General features: G+C 44.6%; 1 protein-coding gene across 3 annotated transcripts in view; it reads left to right on the top strand.

Moving 5' to 3' along the window:
• The window catches only part of LOC122930673 (OX-2 membrane glycoprotein-like), a 131,778-nt gene that overhangs the window by 38,418 nt on the left and 73,158 nt on the right, over positions 1-20,202 (top strand). For 2 of the 3 annotated variants that reach the window (XM_044284201.1, XM_044284202.1), the window contains exon 3: positions 3,417-3,728. The exons of the other annotated variant lie outside the window; for it this stretch is intronic. In XM_044284201.1, the coding sequence (XP_044140136.1) occupies positions 3,417-3,728 (312 nt within the window). The remainder of the gene's footprint in view (positions 1-3,416; positions 3,729-20,202) is intronic. 3 annotated transcript variants of the gene reach the window in all.

The following is a 20,202-nucleotide window of genomic DNA, read 5'->3' as shown; positions in this document are numbered from 1 at the left end:
GGTTTACAAACATCTGAAGGTTTAGCAACCATCAGTGAAAAAACGCATCGCACCCGCACTTGCTTCCGGATGCAATTTCTTTTTTTACTGAAGCCCCATTCACTTCTATGGGGCCAGGGCTGCGTCAAAAACGCAGAATATAGAACATACTGCATTTTTCACGCGACGCAGAAGTGATGCGTGAAAAATAACGCGTGAAAAATAACGTCAGTCGCACTACAAAAAGTCGCAGTGTAGTGATTTTGCAATGACAGTCTATGGCGGTCAACATGCTGTAGTTTTTGTCCCCCACCTCTCGGCATGTTTGCTGTGCTGCAGCCGGACCTCCGGCCCGTCCCCATTCATTTCTATGGGGCCTGCGTTGCGTGAAAAATGCACAAAATAGAGTGATGCGTGAAAATCACCGCTCATGTGCACAGCCCCATAGAAAGGAATGAGTCCGGATTCAGTGCGGGTGCAATGCGTTCACTTCACGCATTGCACCCGCGCGGAAAACTCGCCCGTGTGAAAGGGGCCTTAACGTTATCAAAAATTTGAAAAAACTCACTGTTTTCTAAATTTGAATCTCTCTGCTTTTAAGACAGATAGTGATACCTCATAAAGTTCTTATCACCACATGTCTATTTTATGTTGGCATCCTTTTAATAATGTAATTTTATATTTTTAGGATGTTCGAAGGTTTAAAATTGTGGGGCTGAGGCTGCATGCACACTGCCGTGCTGTTTTTTTGTGGTCCGCAAACCGCGGATCCGCAAAAAAACGGAAACTGCCCGTGTGCCTTCCGCAATTTGCAGAATGGAAAGGGCGGCCCATTGTAGACATGCCTATTCTTGTCCGCAAAATGGACAAGAATAGGACATGCTATATTTTTTTAGTGGGGCCACGGAACGGTGCAACGGATGCGGACAGCACACGGAGTGCTGTCCGCATCTTTTGCGGCCCCACTGAAGTGAATGGGTCCTCATCCGAGCCGCAAAAATGGTGGCTTGGATGTGGACCTAAACAACGGCCGTGTGCATGAGGCCTTACATAGTAGAAACCACCCATAAATTACCCCATTTTAGAAATTACTACTACTAGCCTTTAAGCTTTGGAACTGTAATTATTCTGCTGGTGGAGTCACTGTTCACATACATTACATTACTGATCCTGTACTGATCCTGAGTTATATCCTGTATTATACTCCAGAGCTGCACTCACTATTCTGCTGGTGGAGTCACTGTGTACATACATTACATTACTGATCCTGTACTGATCCTGAGTTACATCCTGTATTATACTCCAGAGCTGCACTCACTATTCTGCTGGTGGAGTCACTGTGTACATACATTACATTACTTATCCTGTACTGATCCTGAGTTACATCCTGTATTATACTCCAGAGCTGCACTCACTATTCTGCTGGTGCAGTAACTGTGTACATACATTACATTACTTATCCTGTACTGATGCTGAATTACATCCTGTATTATACTCCAGAGCTGCACTCACTATTCTGCTGGTGCAGTCACTGTGTACATACTGTACATTACATTACTTATCCTGTACTGATCCTGAGTTACATCCTGTATTATACTCCAGAGCTTCACTCACTATTCTGCTGGTGCAGTCACTGTGTACATACATTGCTTATCCTGTACTGATCCTGAGTTACATCCTGTATTATATTCCAGAGCTGCACTCACTATTCTGCTGGTGGAGTCACTGTGTACATACATTACATTACTTATCCTGTACTGATCCTGAGTTACATCCTGTATTATACTCCAGAGCTGCACTCACTATTCTGCTGGTGCAGTCACTGTGTACATACATTACATTACTTATCCTGTACTGATCCTGAGTTACATCCTGTATTATACTCCAGAGCTGCACTCACTATTCTGCTGGTGCAGTCACTGTGTAAATACATTACTTATCCTGTACTGATCCTGAGTTACATCCTGTATTATACTCCAGAGCTGCACTCACTATTCTGCTGGTGGAGTCACTGTGTACATACATTACATTACTTATCCTGTACTGATCCTGAGTTACATCCTGTATTATACTCCAGAGCTGCACTCACTATTCTGCTGGTGCAGTCACTGTGTACATACATTACATTACTTATCCTGTACTGATCCTGAGTTACATCCTGTATTATACTCCAGAGCTGCACTCACTATTCTGCCGGTGGAGTCACTGTGTACATACATTACATGACTTATCCTGTACTGATCCTGAGCTACATCCTGTATTATACTCCAGAGCTGCATTCACTATTCTTCTGGTGCAGTCACTGTGTACATACATTACATTACTTATCCTGTACTGATCCTGAGTTACATCCTGTATTATACTCCAGAGCTGCACTCACTATTCTGCTGGTGCAGTCACCGTGTACATACATTACATTACTTATCCTGTACTGATCCTGAGTTACATCCTGTATTATACTCCAGAGCTGCACTCACTATTCTGCTGGTGCAGTCACTGTGTACATACATTACATTACTTATCCTGTACTGGTCCTGAGTTACATCCTGTATTATACTCCAGAGCTGCACTCACTATTCTGCTGGTGCAGTCACTGTGTACATACATTACATTACTTATCCTGTACTGATCCTGAGTTACATCCTGTATTATACTCCAGAGCTGCACTCACTATTCTGCTGCTGCAGTCACTGTGTACATACATTACTTATCCTGTACTGATCCTGAGTTACATCCTGTATTATACTCCAGAGCTGCACTCACTATTCTGCTGGTGCAGTAACTGTGTGCATACATTACATTACTTATCCTGTACTGATCCTGAGTTACATCCTGTATTATACTCCAGAGCTGCACTCACTATTCTGCTGGTGCAGTCACTGTGTACATACATTACATTACTTATCCTGTACTGATCCTGAGTTACATCCTGTATTATACTCCAGAGCTGCACTCACTATTCTGCTGGTGCAGTCACCGTGTACATACATTCGATTATTTATCCTGTAATGATCCTGAGTTACATCCTGTATTATACTCCAGAGCTGCACTCACTATTCTGCTGGTGCAGTCACTGTGTACATACATTACATTACTTATCCTGCACTGATCCTGAGTTACATCCTGTATTATACTCCAGAGCTGCACTCACTATTCTGCTGGTGCAGTCACTATGTACATACATTACTTATCCTGTACTGATCCTGATTTACATCCTATATTATACTCCAGAGCTGCACTCACTATTCAGCTAGTGGAGTCACAGTGTACATACATTACTTATCCTGTGTTACATCCTGTATTATACTCCAGAGCTTCACTCACTGTTCTGCTGTTGCATGTAGCTCCAACATGAAATCCTATAATGCTAGGGGACAGGCAGTTGCATAGATTAATCCTATAGACTAACAGAAAGATGTATTGTCCTTTATTTGCAGTTCTGCCTACAGTCAGGCAAGAGCTGCAGCAAGACGTCAGAACTCCCTGCATCAATATGGTGACTGAGTGTTTGGTGTCCTCAGCAAAACCGGCTGCAGAGATCCAGTGGATCACTCGTGGTGTAAATTATACATCAAAAGAGAACATAACTATACATACCAATAAAACCATGAGTAAGAGGAGCCAGCTGTACATGATGACAACCCCAGACTTGTACGACCATGAAGTGCTCTGCTTGGTCTCTCAGCCGAACATCCCTTTCGAATACCAGGGAAATATAACAGTCAAAGTCACCTTGACCAACATTCAATGTAAGTGTCAGCTCTTTTCTATGATTATTTTAGTGGAGTTTAACATGTCCATTGATAGAGACGTAACTTTATTTTTTGTAAGTTTTGCTTGTCTTTTAATACTGTTTGATTAAATCAATGCACAACCTACCAACTAAGTAGTAAGAAAACCAATATCCTCTCACCAACCCATGAGAGGGAACTAACATGGTTTGCTTAAAGGGTGTAGAGCTGGAGATCAGTAAACCTTATCCTTAGCGCTGAAATCGCCCCCATAAGGGCAGCCCTTCAATGTAGCCCTAGTGTTAGACCCTGGAACAATTCTGTAAGGAAAACAATCCTTCAGAAGTCTCGAAGTCCAGACCAGTCTCAAAGTCCAGACCAACATACCTGGATTTTCCTTGCACAATTTCAGACTGGTAGTCTCTTTCCTAGTATGTACAGTATATGGGATATGTTCTGCTTGAAGGCTATGCACACATGATTGCATGTTACTCATCTTTGGCTAGAAATATTTTTTTCAATTGGTCTTTATTAACCACCTCAGCCCCCCTAGCTTAAACCCCCTTAATGACCAGACCACTTTTTACAATTCTGCACTACACTACTTTCACGGTTTATTGCTCGGTCACTCAACTTACCACCCAAATGAATTTTGCCTCCTTTTCTTCTCACTAATAGAGCTTTATTTGGTGGTATTTCATTGCTGCTGACATTTTTACTTTTTTTGATATTAATCAAAATTGACCGAAATTTTTGCAAAAAAATTACATTTTTCTCTTTCTGTTGTAAAATTTTTCAATTAAAACTACATTTCTATATAAATGTTTCTCTAAATTTATTGTTCTACATGTCTTTGATAAAAAAAATTCAATAAGTGTACAAACCGGATTCCAAAAAGTGAATAAAAACTGAATGCAATGATGTGGAGATGGCAAATGTCAATATTTTATTTGTAAAAGAACGTAGATGACAGATCAAACGTTTATTCCGAGTAAATGTATCATTTTAAAGGAAAATTACGTTGATTCAAAATTTTACGATGTCAACAAATCCCCAAAAAGTTGGGACAAGTAGCAATAAGAGGCTGGAAAAAGTAAATTTGAGCATAACGAAGAGCTGGAAGACCAATTAACACTAATTAGGTCAATTGGCAACATGATTGGGTATAAAAAGAGCTTCTCAGAGCGGCAGTGTCTCTCAGAAGCCAAGATGGGTAGAGGATCACCAATTCCCACAATGTTGCGCAGAAAGATAGTGGAGCAATATCAGAAAGGTGTTACCCAGCGAAAAATTGCAAAGACTTTGCATCTATCATCATCAACTGTGCATAACATCATCCGAAGATTCAGAGAGTCTGGAACAATCTCTGTGCGTAAGAGTCAAGGCCGTAAAACCATACTGGATGCCCGTGATCTCACGGGCCCTTAAACGACACTGCACCACAAACAGGAATGCTACTGTAAAGGAAATCACAGAATGGGCTCAGGAATACTTCCAGAAACCATTGTCAGTGAACACAATCCACCGTGCCATCGCCGTTGCCAGCTGAAACTCTACAGTGCAAAGAAGAAGCCATTTCTAAGCAAGATCCACAAGCTCAGGCGTTTTCACTGGGCCAGGGATCATTTAAAATGGAGTGTGGCAAAATGGAAGACTGTTCTGTGGTCAGACGAGTCACGATTCGAAGTTCTTTTTGGAAATCTGGGACGCCATGTCATCCGGACCAAAGAGGACAAGGACAACCCAAGTTGTTATCAACGCTCAGTTCAGAAGCCTGCATCTCTGATGGTATGGGGTTGCATGAGTGCGTGTGGCATGGGCAGCTTGCATGTCTGGAAAGGCACCATCAATGCAGAAAAATATATTCAGGTTCTAGAACAACATCTGCTCCCATCCAGACGTCATCTCTTTCAGGGAAGACCCTGCATTTTTCAACAAGATAATGCCAGACCACATTCTGCATCAATCACAACATCATGGCTGCGTAGGAGAAGGATCCGGGTACTGAAATGGCCAGTCTGCAGTCCAGATCTTTCACCTATAGAGAACATTTGGCGCATCATAAAGAGGAAGGTGCAACAAAGAAGGCCCAAGACGATTGAACAGTTAGAGGCCTGTATTAGACAAGAATGGGAGAGCATTCCTATTTCTAAACTTGAGAAACTGGTCTCCTCGGTCCCCAGACGTCTGTTGAGTGTTGTAAGAAGAAGGGGAGATGCCACACAGTGGTGAAAATGGCCTTGTCCCAACTTTTTGTGGCACATTTTCTCAGTTTAAACTTTTGTTCCGTGATATATGTTCTATTCTGAATAAAATATTAGAAGTTGGCACCTCCACATCATTGCATTCAGTTTTTATTCACGATTTGTATAGTGTCACAACTTTTTTGGAATCCGGTTTGTATATTTATTGGTTTGGGTAAAAGTTATAGCGTTTACAAACTATGGTGCAAAAATGTGAATTTATGCACTTTGACTTTCTGAGCACCTGCCATGTTTCCTGAGGTTCTACAATGCCCAGACAGTAGAAACACCCCACAAATGACCCCATTTCAGAAAATAGACACCCTAAGGTATTCGCTGATGGGCATAGTGAGTTCATGTAAGTTTTTATTTTTTGTCACAAGTTAGCGGAAAATGATTATATATATTTTTTTCTTACAAAGTCTCATATTCCACTAACTTGTGACAAAAAATAAAATCTTACATGAACTCGCCATGCCCCTCACGGAATACCTTGGGTGTCTTCTTTCCAAAATGGGGTCAAATGTGGGGTATTTATACTGCCCTGGCATTTTAGGAGACCTAAAGCGTGAGAAGTAGTTTGAAATCCAAATGCGTAAAAAATGCCCTGTGAAATCGTAAAGATACTCATTGGAATTTGGGCCCCTTTGTGCATCTAGGCTGCAAAAAAGTGTCACACATGTGGTATCGCCGTACTCAGAAGAAGTAGGGCAATGTGTTTTGGGGTGTATTTTTACATATACCCATACTGTGTGAGATAAATATCTCTGTAAATTGACAACTTTGTATAACATTTTTTTATAAAGTTGTCATTTACAGAGATATTTCTCACACACAGTATGGGTATATGTAAAAATACACCCCAAACCACATTGCCCTACTTTTCCTAAATACGGCGATACCACATGTGTGACACTTTTTTGCAGCCAAGATGCGCAAAGGGGCCCAAATTTCAATGAGCACCTTTTAGGATTTCACAGGGCATTTTTTATGCATTTGGATTCCAAACTGCTTCTCACGCTTTAGGCCCCTAAAATACCAGGGCAGTATAAATAAGTGACCCCATTTTGGAAAGAAGACACCCCAAGGTATTCCGTGAGGGGCATGGCAAGTTCCTAGAATATTCTTTTTTTGGTACAAGTTAGCGGAAAATGATATTTTTTTTTCTCTTACAAAGTCTCATATTCCACTAACTTGTGACAAAAAATAAACATTTACATGAACTCGCCATGCCCCTCACGAAATACCTTGGGGTGTCTTCTTTCCAAAATGGGGTCACATGTGGGGTATTTATACTACCCTGGCATTTTAGGGGACCTAAAGCGTGAGAAGAAGTCTGGAATATAAATGTCTAAAAATGTTTACGCATTTGGATTTCGTGAGGGGTATGGTGAGTTCATGTGAGATTTTATTTTTTGTCACAAGTTAGTGGAATATGAGACTTTGTAAGAAAAAAAAAATTCAAAATCAATTTCCGCTAACTTGTGCCAAAAAATAAATCTTCTAGGAACTCGCCATGCCCCTCAAAAGTGAACTTTATAGCGCCGCAGCGATTTTACAGTGTTTTTGCAGTGATCAGTGGGGCGGACTGAACGCAAGTGTGCGCACAAGATCAGGCCTGATCGGGCGAACACTGCGTTTTTTGTAGAGCCTATAGCAATTGCGGACAAGAAAAGCCGTTTCTATATAGTTCTGGCAATGTGCGGATCCGCAAAATGCGGAAAGCACATTGCCGGTGTCCGTGTTTTGCAGATCCGCGGTGTCCGTGTTTTGCGGATCCGTGGATCCGCAGATCCGCAAAACACATACGGACGTCTGAATGGAGCCTTACAGGGGGGTGATCAATGACAGGGGGGTGATCAGGGAGTCTATATGGGGTGATCAGGGGTTAATAAGGGGTTAATAAGTGACAGGGGGGTGTAGTGTAGTGGTGTTTGGTGCTACTTACAGAGCAGCCTGTGTCCTCTGGTGGTCGATCCAAGCAAAAGGGACCACCAGAGGACCAGGTAGCAGGTATATCAGACGCTGTTAACAAAACAGCGTCTGATATACCTTTCAAGGATTGAAAAAATCGCATCTACAGCCTGCCAGCGAATGACCGCCACTGGCAGGCTGTAGATCAACTCGTTTACCTTCCGATCCTGTGAACGTGCGCTCCTGTGAGCGCACGTTCACAGGAAATCTCGCATCTCGCGAGATGATGCGCCGGCGCGTCAAGGAGGAACAGACCGACCGCCCGCAGGACGCATGCCTGCGTTAGGCGGTCGGTAGCTGGTTAAAAATATTGAGCTGTTCTGTCACAAAATGTTAACAGTTTTTCTAGCTGTGACTGGTACTTTCACTTTTACGTTGTGCCGTTCATCTAATAAACCTTATCTCTAAACTACTGAGAGGCCATAAACAACAGGGAGCTACTACAGCATCTCAGCTCTGTACAGAAAAAAGGACGCCATATTTTTAATTAGGACCGATAAAAAAATAATAATAATTAGCTCAAAACGACTACAATGCAATAGCTTAAAAAATGCCCGCAGAGCATAACCTTTAAAGGGGTTCTTGATGAGTCGGAATTCATGGCTGCTTTCTTCCAAAACCAGTGCCAAACACAAAATTAACTATTTAAGGCTCCATATGCACAAGAAAATTACCAGCCCATTGACCAGGGAGCGAGATTAATGTCTGAGCCACAGATGTTGGGCGATCTATGCCAGGGTATCAGCCTTCTGAGAGAAGGACAGCTATCTCAGGCCTTTCCTCAGCATGAAACCTTCTTGTGTCAGGGAGAAGACTGGAAAGCCCAGCTCAGTGTCTTGTCTATATTGTTTTGTAGTAGAGTTCCTCCAATAAAGAAGCACTCTGGTATACTGCAGAACCTTATTCTCTGGACTTATTTCCCATTGCAGTGCACCACGCCTTACCATCACTTCCAGAGAGCAGCAACACATAGTGAAGACTTGACGCCAAAGCTGGCCACTGCACATAGATCTCAGGCAATACCCATATAAATTGAAGCTCTTTGATCCCTCTCCATTGGATATCTTACAGTTACAAATCCTTGTTCATACCCAACAGTTCTTCTGCCGCCTCACTAAATGAAGGAGTGGCCTATCATTACTTTCTGTAGTTCAGCTCAGCTTGACTAGCAGTTCTGCAAAGGTAGAAAAAGTGATTTGGAACAAACACTCTCAATACAACCAACAACTATGACCTGCTTGGACTGCAATTATGTGGACATTAGGCTTACAGCCTTTCCTGACACCTTCTTCTACTTGTTCAATGTTTGGTGAACCTCAAAGAACTTTGTGAAGTTATAGTAATCCCACCTGTGAATCAAAACTTGTTAACAAAGGCTTTACAGTGATTACCCTATGTTGATGACTCCCCCAAATCACTCATATTGTTGCCTTAACCACTGGACATAGGATACAGTATAAGCCATCTTGTTATCAACACCATTTACCTGCTTAGGCCGAAACCTAACATTGGCATCTTGAAACGAAGTGACACAGCATGTCTAACACCAGCAATGACCCAGATGATAGACCATTCACAACCTCAACAACAGGCAAGTTATCCTTCCAAAAACAAATACCCCAATTGGTCATATTCATGCTACATTTCGACTAGTACAATAGTTAATAAGAATTCTGGTAGTGTCAAATTTTAACTAGTCCTAAAAAAAAGTGATAGAACTGTGTCAAAACCATTGGCATAAACGGTACCAGTGAACAAGTCTAAAATACAGTTTGCATTGCCTGCCAAATAAGCAAATTCTCTTTTATGCTCCTGCAGTGCCTCAGAAAAGATTACTTGCAAATAGTTTTTTATTTGATGTTATTTAATCTGTTGCTAGAAAGCTTTGTTTTATGCTTTCTATGTATTCCCAAAAGCTTTATGTAGGTGGCTCTGTTTAGTCTGTTTAGGTAATTGTGTCCTGACTCAGCAGAGGGAATTAGCTTTTCCTTCAAAGGGAGGCTCTTTCTAGTCAGGATTGCACCAGCCACTTCAGTTTAGCTCTGCCATTGCCATTAATTTCAGATGCTAGTTCAGCTCCAGGAGAAACATATGTCACAAATCAGCGGGTGTGAACCCACTGTGCCACAAGTCTCACCTCCTATAAGGGTGTTGTCTAAGTGAACCCCTTGATTCTTTACAGTACCTCTGATGGTGGGGATAGATTTTCCCAAGAGGAACACCAGGTCGCTACCTCTTGATAAGGATAGTCACACAAAGCTCGTCCAGGCCGATTAGGAGGTACCGGAGAAAGGTACCAGAAGTACAGGCTATATCAGCAGGCAGAGTCGTTACCAAGAGCAACAGTGCAGGACCGAAGGATGAAGCAGAAGCATAGTCAGACAGGCAAAAGGTCAGGACAGGTGGTGTAAGTAAAGGTCAGGCAATCCAGGTCAGCAACAGGAGAGTCAAGGCAAACAGGCAGCATCAGACGGGTAGCAAAATACATGAACACAAGTATGAGTCAGGAACCTTAGCAGTACACAAGTATCTTGATGCTGAGGCATCTGGGAAGGGAGCTGAGTCACTTACATATGCACAGGAGGGCTAGGATAGGTTAGCAAGGTCACATGACCTAAGTAACAAAGCCCAGGAAGAGACGTGCGCCGGCCCTTAAGGGCAAGCATGCTGTGGCCAGGGCTGAGAGAAAACTGTGGAGCAGATACAGAACAACAGCACCCACACAGACAGAGCCCAGGACTTCAGAGGTGAAATGAGAAGGACCGACCGCAGATCACCGCTGAACACGGCGCCCGGAACCGCGGCGGTAAGCAGGGGAACAGCGACTCACAACAGCCGCTGTTATAACATAAATCCTGAGGAAAAGCTGGAGAATAATGATCATAATAATAATAATAAAATGTATTTATATAGCGCCACCATATTCCGCAGCGCTGTACAAATTCATAGGGTTCATGTACGAAAAAAAGAATAACTGGCTAATATGCAACTGAAACAACCAATGAAAAAAGAGACCAATAACCCCATATAGAATGAGTAGACACAGATATAAAATATATGTAATTTATTAAAGACACAATTGAATAACAATAAATATGACACAAAGGCACAAGGTAAAGGGGGGGGGGTGAGGCGCCCCGTGTAATGAGACCAAAATCAACCACCCTCACATATACCGGACTAACAGGGAAAGAAGGTCACAGACATTGGGTATAGAACTGCATACTAATGGGAGAGCTGTAAGTTCGCCCAAAGTAACCTATAAACATGTGTATGTTGCATGCAATAGTATAAAAGAATCAATATGGTCACACATAGCAAACTTGCCCACCAAATATAGCATAAATGGCCATCAGATAAATGCAGATGACCAAATGGTATCACAAACAGGGACAGAGCCGGGATGCTATGTGTAAGCAATAAATAACACTAAAGTAACAAAATAACCATACAAGAAACAAAAACACAAATTACCCATGGTATGCCGGAACCCAAGGTCGGTGACCAGAGCTTCACCTCGACGCGCGTTTCGCCGAGAAAGGCTTCGTCAGGTGGTAAAGATCACAAACAGTGTCCATCTTTAAATAGTGTGGTCCACAGCTGGCACTTGATTAGCGCATACGCCCAGTGATGCAGAGCATGACATCACGCATGACATCACAGAGGCGCGCCGCCCACTCCCAGGAACCAGGCCAGGCCCTCCCATCACGTCACATGACCAGGCAGGGAGGAGGGAGCCGCACTAACTGCGTGCAGCCACTCCCCCCTCCCTCCGATCACATGACATGAGGGCGCGCGTCAGCCGGCTCACAAGGGACAGGTATAGGAGCGCCACCGCGATGCCCCCCCCGCAACGCACCGGTGCGATGCGCAATTGCCAGGTGGAGATAGCGACTGAACAATACAGCAGATCGCAATGTTTGTCAGGATATAGTTAATTGAACTTTGACAGGGATCCGGCATACCAAGGTAGCAGGAAATGGAAACTATAATGACAAGACACATCTCAGATGCAATACGTCTTCCATTCTGATGCATATAGAATCAAAACCCCTATGTACAACCCATATTTGCATACCTCTAACACTAAAAGCAATCATAGAAATATATACGATGTAGGTAAGACTAAAATAGAATTATTGACAGACAGGTGAATCCCCCACTCTGCCATACCCTAATGAGGGGATAGGGGTGACCTATCTCATGAGTAGAGGCTGACACTATAAATCTATGCAGAATACGGTGATGTGATACCATATAATACATTATAACGAATAAAAAATGTGACTAAATAATCAAAAATTGTGAAGATGAGACACCGTCAAAGATAAATGTAGATGACGGTCCCACATCACCACATACTGATGCCATATATAAATATATATAAAGCAATTCATGTAATCAGTAGTTCATGATAAGTGCATTAAAATATGTGAACAAAATAAATTTTAAAAAAGTGAAAACACATGAATAATTGCAAAGGTGATGATAACTATACGTGAAAATGATAAAGTGACTGAAATAAATAACGAAAGATAAAGTGCATAGTGCAAAAAAGCCCTAGGATAATAACCACAGAGTTAATGTATACTACACGCATGACACGTGCCAATAACCTAACCGCCTCATATGGTAGCCAAAATCATAACAATTAGGGGTTGTAGGGGATAAAAATAGGCTGCCACAGATCCCCTCCCATATCATAATGAAGGTGTTGGGGTTTTGGTAGATGTCCATTGCTCCATAGAGAGATGTTCTTCTCTAGGCCTGAAACTCGCATATCTCCACTAGGACCACACACAGTCGCAGCAATCAGATGTACTATGAAATACTATTTATATAATATATATTTAACATATATAATATGCAACTGAAACACTAGGAGTCAGGGCCCTGCTCGCAAGAGCTTACAATCTATGAGGAATTGGGGGTGACACATAAGGTAGTTGATTGTGATCAGTAGGATTTGAGCCATTATTGAACTGACAGGAGCGGTGCCGGCCGATCTGCTTCGGGTTTGGGACTACTAGAGGATCGAGTTCAGGCCAGAGGAGTTGGTGGGGGAGAGGTTTAGTCGGGAAATAGTCAGTTTAGGTAGCTTGATAAGCCTGCCTGAAAATATGTGTTTTTAAGGCACTGTTTGAAGGCGGAGAAGTTGTGGATTGACTTAGTATTCCGGGGCAGAGTATTCCAGAAAGTAGGTGCAGCTCGAGAAAAGTCTTTAAGACAGGTGTGGGAGGTGCGAACTATGGAGGAAAAGTCCTGAGGAAAAAATCTGGAGAAGGTATTTATAGACTGTGCATCCATGTTAGCAGGGTATTCACTGTTTATGGCCAACAGAGACTTTGCTGCTTGTGGATAGATTAACAGTTAACGGCACCAATCACACTTATATAAGGGTTGGCCAACCATTTGTAGTATTTGCACCCTGCTATTGGACTACAATTCTTTTTTCTGAGAGTTTTCATGCCTGCGATCATCTTGGAAGTGTTGCAAAGTGTTTAGAAAGAGCTCAGGAACTACTACTCCTATATCCTATTGCCAAAAATGTTGCAGTTGGCCCATATACAGCTTTTGGGAATAGATTGCACTGTGACTTTCTTTGGAATTGTGGAACTTCCATTCTGCAGTGGTAGAGAGAGGCATTAATTTTCTACAACTGGCCTGGTTACTGGCTCCAGAACCCTACGCTGGCCACTGCTTCTCTACACCTTGCCTTGTACCCATATAACACCCATAACAATAAGGGCTTCCCAACTACCATAAGCCAGGATCCCCACATCAGGTTGTACCCTGAGGAAAGAAAGGGTGCACCCTCCTATCACTATCCTGGCCCGAGGGAGCATCAGTGTGAGGTTTGCCATTGTCAACGTTTATTGAAAGCAGAGCCACTACCACTCCCATCCTCAGCTCTGCTCTTCTGTGGCTTGCGGCATAAAATCTACAGTAGCTTCATGAATAAGACAAAAATCCTCTGTGTCTACTAAACCAGTGGCTATACTGCTGTGTTGGAAGCCCTAAGAAACTGTATTGTGCCTGCCAAAGTGTGTTTTGTGACGTTAACAGCTACACAGTGCTACAGAGACTCACTCACCCCAGCTTGCTGTCAAGGCATAGAGTCACGCTGCTGGCTGCTACGTTAGACAAAAGGTTGATGATCTTGGATCCATATTACCCAAATGTAGCTCTGCTCATCCTAAGTGTCGGAAATCAGTGAGAGTACCCCCTGCAAGGAGTGGGAAAACCAATGGCCAGTCTAGAGACGAATGAAGATGCACCTTGCTATCCTCCTTATTTTTCTTCTAGAACACGCCCTACCATGGATTCAGGTTCTGAAGAGTGGGGCAGGAGTCCAACCTGTGGTGAAGTGATGTCAGGATTGCATCAGCCAGTTTTAGCTGAGCCTGAGAGTGGATCTTGGTCTGCCTGAGGTTCAGTTCAGAAGCTAGTTCAGTTCCAGGAAAGATTCCTGTTGAGAGAACAATCGTTGAAGAAAATCTGAAGAAGACATTCATAGACTGTCCAGGATCCCAAGGCTATGCGTGTTAGCAGGGTATTAACTGTTTATGGCTGATAGAAACTTTGCTGCTTGTGGAAGGATTTACAGTCAACTGCACCTTTTAAACTTATAACTGGTTGGCTGACCATTTGTAGGATTTGCACCCCACCGTGGGACTGAAATACCTATTTTTGAGAGTTTTCATGGCTTAAATTATCTTGAAAAGGTGGCAAAATGTTTAGAAGGAGCTCAAGTTACTGACTCCAGCATCATACGCAGGCCACTGCTCCTACACTCCCTGCCTTGCACCCATACAAAATATTAACACCAAGGACACCCGAATTACCATATGGCAGGAGCCCCACATCAGGGTGTTCCCCGGAGGAAGAAAAGATGCTTCTTCCTATCACTACCTTGTCCCTAGGGAGCATTGGTGTGAGGATTGCCACTGTGAACATTCATTGCAGCCAGAGCCACTTCCACTCCTATCCTCCTCTCCGCTCCTCTGGGGCTTTTGGCACTCCTCTCGATCCAAATACACGGAAAGGAATTTTGGTTAGATCAGCTTTATTCATTTTACATGCAGAGACCGGCAAACTAAAATTATTAAGTGCAATTGCTGCATCATTTCTTACTTTCACAACCTATTAAACTGAACAGTAGAGGAAACCGAAGAAAAACAGTTCTCTCTGTTAGCCCTTAAGTGCCTCCTGCGAGGTGATTGATGAGTTCCTATGGGTTACCCTGGCAGCTGAGAACCCAACAAAATCTCCTAGATCTGACATAGGTTTGTGCCTATCGTGCCTACAAGATTGCTTGTTTGTGATGCATCTTCAGGTACCTCTGCAACTGTAATGAGCTGCGTAATAAAAAAAAATATATATATTATTATTTACACCGACAGATTTGCTGCCCCACTGAAAAATAATACAAGTTTATTAATAAATAATGAGTAGTAGAGATGAGCGAATTCTCAAAAATTAGATTCGTCCGGTTCACCAAATTTTCATGAAAAGATTCCATACAAATTTATTTGTGGTGAATCGCGTTAGAAAACAGCTATTTCCTGGCTGCAGAGAGCCTGTATAGTGGTGTAGAACACTGTGCCTTGTAGTAACACGCATAGGTAGTCTGCTGTGGTAGTGACACAATACTGTGAGTCAGTATGACATGCAGATTACAGGCGTCAGCTCTTAGAATCACTGCACACTTCACTTATTTGGGTAGTTACGGGGCCAAAACTGACCAAATAACTCAAGTGTGAACTCTGCCTTACAGGTCGATGTTAGCGCCAGGTATAAAGAACCGTGCCCAAAATCCTACTGTAATGTGAAAGAGCGCACTCCTTTCACACCGTCGTCAGATGATTCCACATAAATGTCTACAGAACCTGTTCTATTAAACCTTATAGCAAGTAGAGACCCCCCCCCCCGACAGAGTGGAGAGGGTGTCAGCAGTAAGTTTGTGTTGACGTCACTAATTATTTTGCCCATTCCTCTGATCCATCAGAACAATAACCCCCCAAAAAACAGATCCTGTCTGTTGAGCATCCGCCTTCACTCGGTCAGCATCTGGTCAGTAATCCATCAGTATGGTGAGCGCCCGACGGCCTAGGGAGGGCGATAAGAGACTGGGGGGCCTTCCTTATTCCTCTGCCCTGAGTTTGTAGGGGGGTCATGGCCTTGTGTAGGGTTTATGGAGCAGTGAAGGGAAGTGCTGTAAGGAGTTAATTTTAGGAGCCTTTCCATGATTCATGGGGGGAAGGGGCGGTGCTGGGAGGCTATATATTCTGGGATTTTGGCTCTCCACTTCCTCTTGACGGTGGATGTGCTTGGTTTCCCGCCCGCCCTCCCCGGTATGAGCGCAATGGTTTTGACGGATTGGATCCGTTTAGTTCCTCTGGTGAGGTATTCTTTTGTGTTATAAAAAAAAAGGAGAATAAAGAACTAAAAAAAAAAAAAAAAAGACTGAAAGAAAATATATGATGATATCTACGTTTTGAGAACAAGTCACAGCTGGCGGTATATATATGATTCAGTATGGAATTTGGTTGTGGCACAAGGCAGACTTGCCCGCTGGGAGCCAGCGGCTGGCATACTGCGCCATTTACAGTTATGGTGTTATCGTTAAATAAAGAAAGCTGTGGCCGATCATCACCCAGCATTAAAAGGAAAATTGTTGTCAGCCTCTTATTTCAGGTAATGGGTTGGGTAAAGGCCTGACCGGGTGGCCCTCCCCCTAGGCGGGTTAGTCCCTATTTGCCAACAGTCTTGCTAAAGCCCCCCCAAAAAACTAGTAGTGGATCCAAAATGAGATGACACGTAAATGGAATATTTGCATGTCTTCTGTGTTTTGTACCCACTCTTGCTTTTGGCTACCAAATAATAGGCCAATTCTGATGGGACCAGACGGGTCTTACAGCTGTTACACAGACAGGATCCGTTGTGCGTCTCATTTTCTCTTCCTTCTGACAGATCAGCAGAAGGGTCAAATAAATGATTATGTCAACCAGGCCAAAAATACAAAATAGTGGCCCAGTCATGGAGTGGGGAGGGTGGAAGAACAGCTTGAGAAGTCCACAGAGTGGCCCAATGACATAGTGTTGAGGTAGCAGCAGCATGAAGAGACCACGGAGTGGCCCAGTGACATAGAGGAGAGGTTGCAGCAGCAGTAGTATGAGGAGACTACAGAGTGGCCCAGTGACATAATGTTGATTTAGCAGCAGCATGAAGAGGCCACAGACTGACAAGGTGACATAGTGTGGAGGTGGCAGCAGCAGCATGAGGAGGCCACAGAGTGGCAAGGTGACATAGTGTGGAGGTGGCAGCAGCAGCATTAGGAGGCCACAGAGTGGAAAGGTGACATAGTTTGGAGGTGGCAGCAGCAGCATGAGGAGGCCACAAAGTGGCAAGGTGACAAAGTGTGGAGGTGGCAGCCGCAGTATGAGGAGACCACAGAGTGGCAAGTTGACATAGTGTGGAGGTGGCAGCAGCAGCATGAGGAGGCCAGAGAGTGGCAAGGTGAAATAGTGTTGAGTTAGCAGCAGCATGAAGGGGCAGAGTGGCAAGGTGACATAGTGTGGACGTGGCAACAGCAGCAGCATGAGGAGGCCACAGACTGGCAAGGTGACATAGTGTGGAGGTGGCAGCAGAATGAGGATGCCACAGAGTGGCAAGGTGACATAGTGGGGACATGGCAGCAGCATGAGGAGGCCACAGAGTTTCCAAATGTCATAGTGTTGATTTAGCAGCATGGCATAATAGTGTGGAGGTGGCAGCAGTAGCATGAGGAGGCCACAGAGTGGCAAGGTGACATAGTGTAAAGGTGGCAGAAGCATCAGCAGCATGAGGAGGCCACAGAGTGGCCCAGTGACATAATGTTGATTTAGCAGCAGCACGAGGAGACCACAGAGTGGCACAATGACAGAGTGTGGAGGTGGCAGCAGCAGCATGAGGAGACCTGAGTGGTGAGGTGGCAGCAGCATCAGGAGACCACAGAGTGACCCGGTGACAGAGTGTGGAGGTGGGTGGAAATAACAGTACCTGCTGACAATGGTGGGTGTAAGAAGGAGCACTTGGCATCAGATGTGTGGTAACAGGCGGGTTGCAGCATCAGAATAGTAGCTGAGGCAGGTAGCCAGAAGAAACCGGTATTTTTTGTCAAGGTTTTAGTGAGGCAGCATGGATGATCTAATCTGATGCATCAGGCATTGGTGGGTGGAAATCCTGTCTGATCCACGCCTTATTCATCCTGACAAAGGTTAGTCTCTCCACAATTTAGGTGGACAGGCGAGTTCTTCTTAGGTAATTATGTCCCCGCCGTACTAAACACCCGCTCTGATGCCACACTACTGGTTGGGCAGGACCGCTGTTCCAGGGCGAACTCTGCCAGTTGCGGCCACAAATCCAGTTTGGCTGCCCAGTAGTCCAGAAGATCTTTAATGTGGGGTCGCAGGGTGCTGTTCAAGTATGCCACCTCCAGCTAGCTCAGGTTTTGCTCCAGGTCAAGCTGCTGCTGCTGCTGGTCAGTAGTTTCTTCACTAGGCGTGTTAAGAAAGCTGCTCATCATCGACTCTAGACTCAAGCTGCTGCTAATGGAGCTGGTACTGCTCCTATCCCCCACCACCACCCCAGCAGCCATGGCAGTGGAACGAGAGCGCAGATGGCCCCCCAGTCAGACCTGCGAGAGGATGGACGATAGTGCAGATAGGCAGCGGCCAACTGACTACATAGGATGTCTTTATAGTAGTTCAGTTTGTCCTCCCTCTCAGCGGGTTTAAAAAAGGACCCCTATTTTGGACCAGTATCGAGGGTCCAACAAGGTGGATAGCCAGAAGTCATCCCTCTGCCGAATAGTGACAATTAGGCTGTCATTACCCAAGCAAGTGAGCATGAAGCAGGCCATTTGCGCAAGTGACCCAGACGAACTCACTGCCTCCATCTCCACTGCATACTGCCACGGTGTGCCAGGGTAATCTCCCTCATCTTCATCGTCTCCCTCTTGCTCCTCTGGATGCTCCTGTTCCTCCTCTACTGTCACCTGTGTAGAATAACCACCTATTTCGCTACACATTGCTTGTGCTCCAATGTCCTCCTCCTCCAGTTCATCCCCCACAGGGCTCATGCTGCTATGAGATGTAGGCGCCACGTCTCTAGTTCCCTGACCAGCCAGATTTACCAGCATCTGTTCCAGGATATCAAGCAGTGGAATGACGTTGTTCATCCTGTAGTCCTGGCGACTGACAAATAATGTGGCATCCTCAAAGGGCCTGAGCAAACGGCAGGTATCACGCATGAGCTGCCACTGGCTGACATCGAAGTTACACAGGGGAGTATGTTCCCCGTTCTGCCGCTGCAGCTCAAGGAGGGTGTGCTTGGCGGTGTACGAATAGCTGAAGTGCATGCAAAGTTTCCTGGCCATTTTTAGGATATCTTGCAGATATGTGGAAGACTTCAGAAACAGCTTGGCAACCAGATTGAACACGTGCGCCATGCAGCCGACACCCTGTTCTTCCCGTTGTCGGTCACCATGGTTACAATTTTGAGTTGTCGTGGAGAGAGCCAGGATTCGATTTCTTGATAAAGGACACGGAGCAGTTCCTCCCCTGTGTTACTCCGGTTGCCCAGGCAAACGAGGTGTAGAACAGCTTGACACCGCCGTGCCCTGCACATGTGGTATGCTGGAGGAGCACTGTGATTTGTCCCAGCAGTGAAGGCTGAGGACACGGTGGAGGATGAGGAGGCAGAGGCGGACTTTGTCACAGGACCAACGGCGTGAGAACGTGGAGGCGGAAGCAGCATCACCTGGCCAAGTTGCTGGTTTGGATGGGCAGGAACCACATTTAACCAGTGGGCCGTTAAGGAAATATATTTTCATTGACCGTAGTTACAGCTCCACACGTCGGCTCTGCCGTGCACTTTGATAGACACAGACAGGCTCAAGGACTGGCCCACCTTCTGTTCTGCATATTTGTGCAGGACTGGTACTGCCTTTTTGGCAAATAAATGACTGCTTGGGGCTCTCCACCTCGGCTTGGCACAAGCCATCAGTTCTCTGAAAGGTGCAGAGTCCACCACTTGGAAAGGAAGGGACTGCAGCACCAGCAACTTGGCCAGGAGCAAGTTCAGCTTCTGCGCCGTTGGATGAGTGCACGCATACTGTTTTCTCTTGGAAATCACTTTGTGATAAATTGCTAATGGAATGACTGATGAGGAGTAGGAGAGCGAGGAGCAGGACCATCAGGACTGGTAGACGATGGGAAGGACAGACATCTCCC

The sequence above is a fragment of the Bufo gargarizans genome, chromosome 3 (assembly GCF_014858855.1).
Source record: "Bufo gargarizans isolate SCDJY-AF-19 chromosome 3, ASM1485885v1, whole genome shotgun sequence".
NCBI classification, from domain to species: Eukaryota; Metazoa; Chordata; class Amphibia; order Anura; family Bufonidae; genus Bufo; species Bufo gargarizans.
Note: the sequence above shows the minus strand (reverse complement) of the source record. Positions and strands in the feature narration are given on the sequence as shown.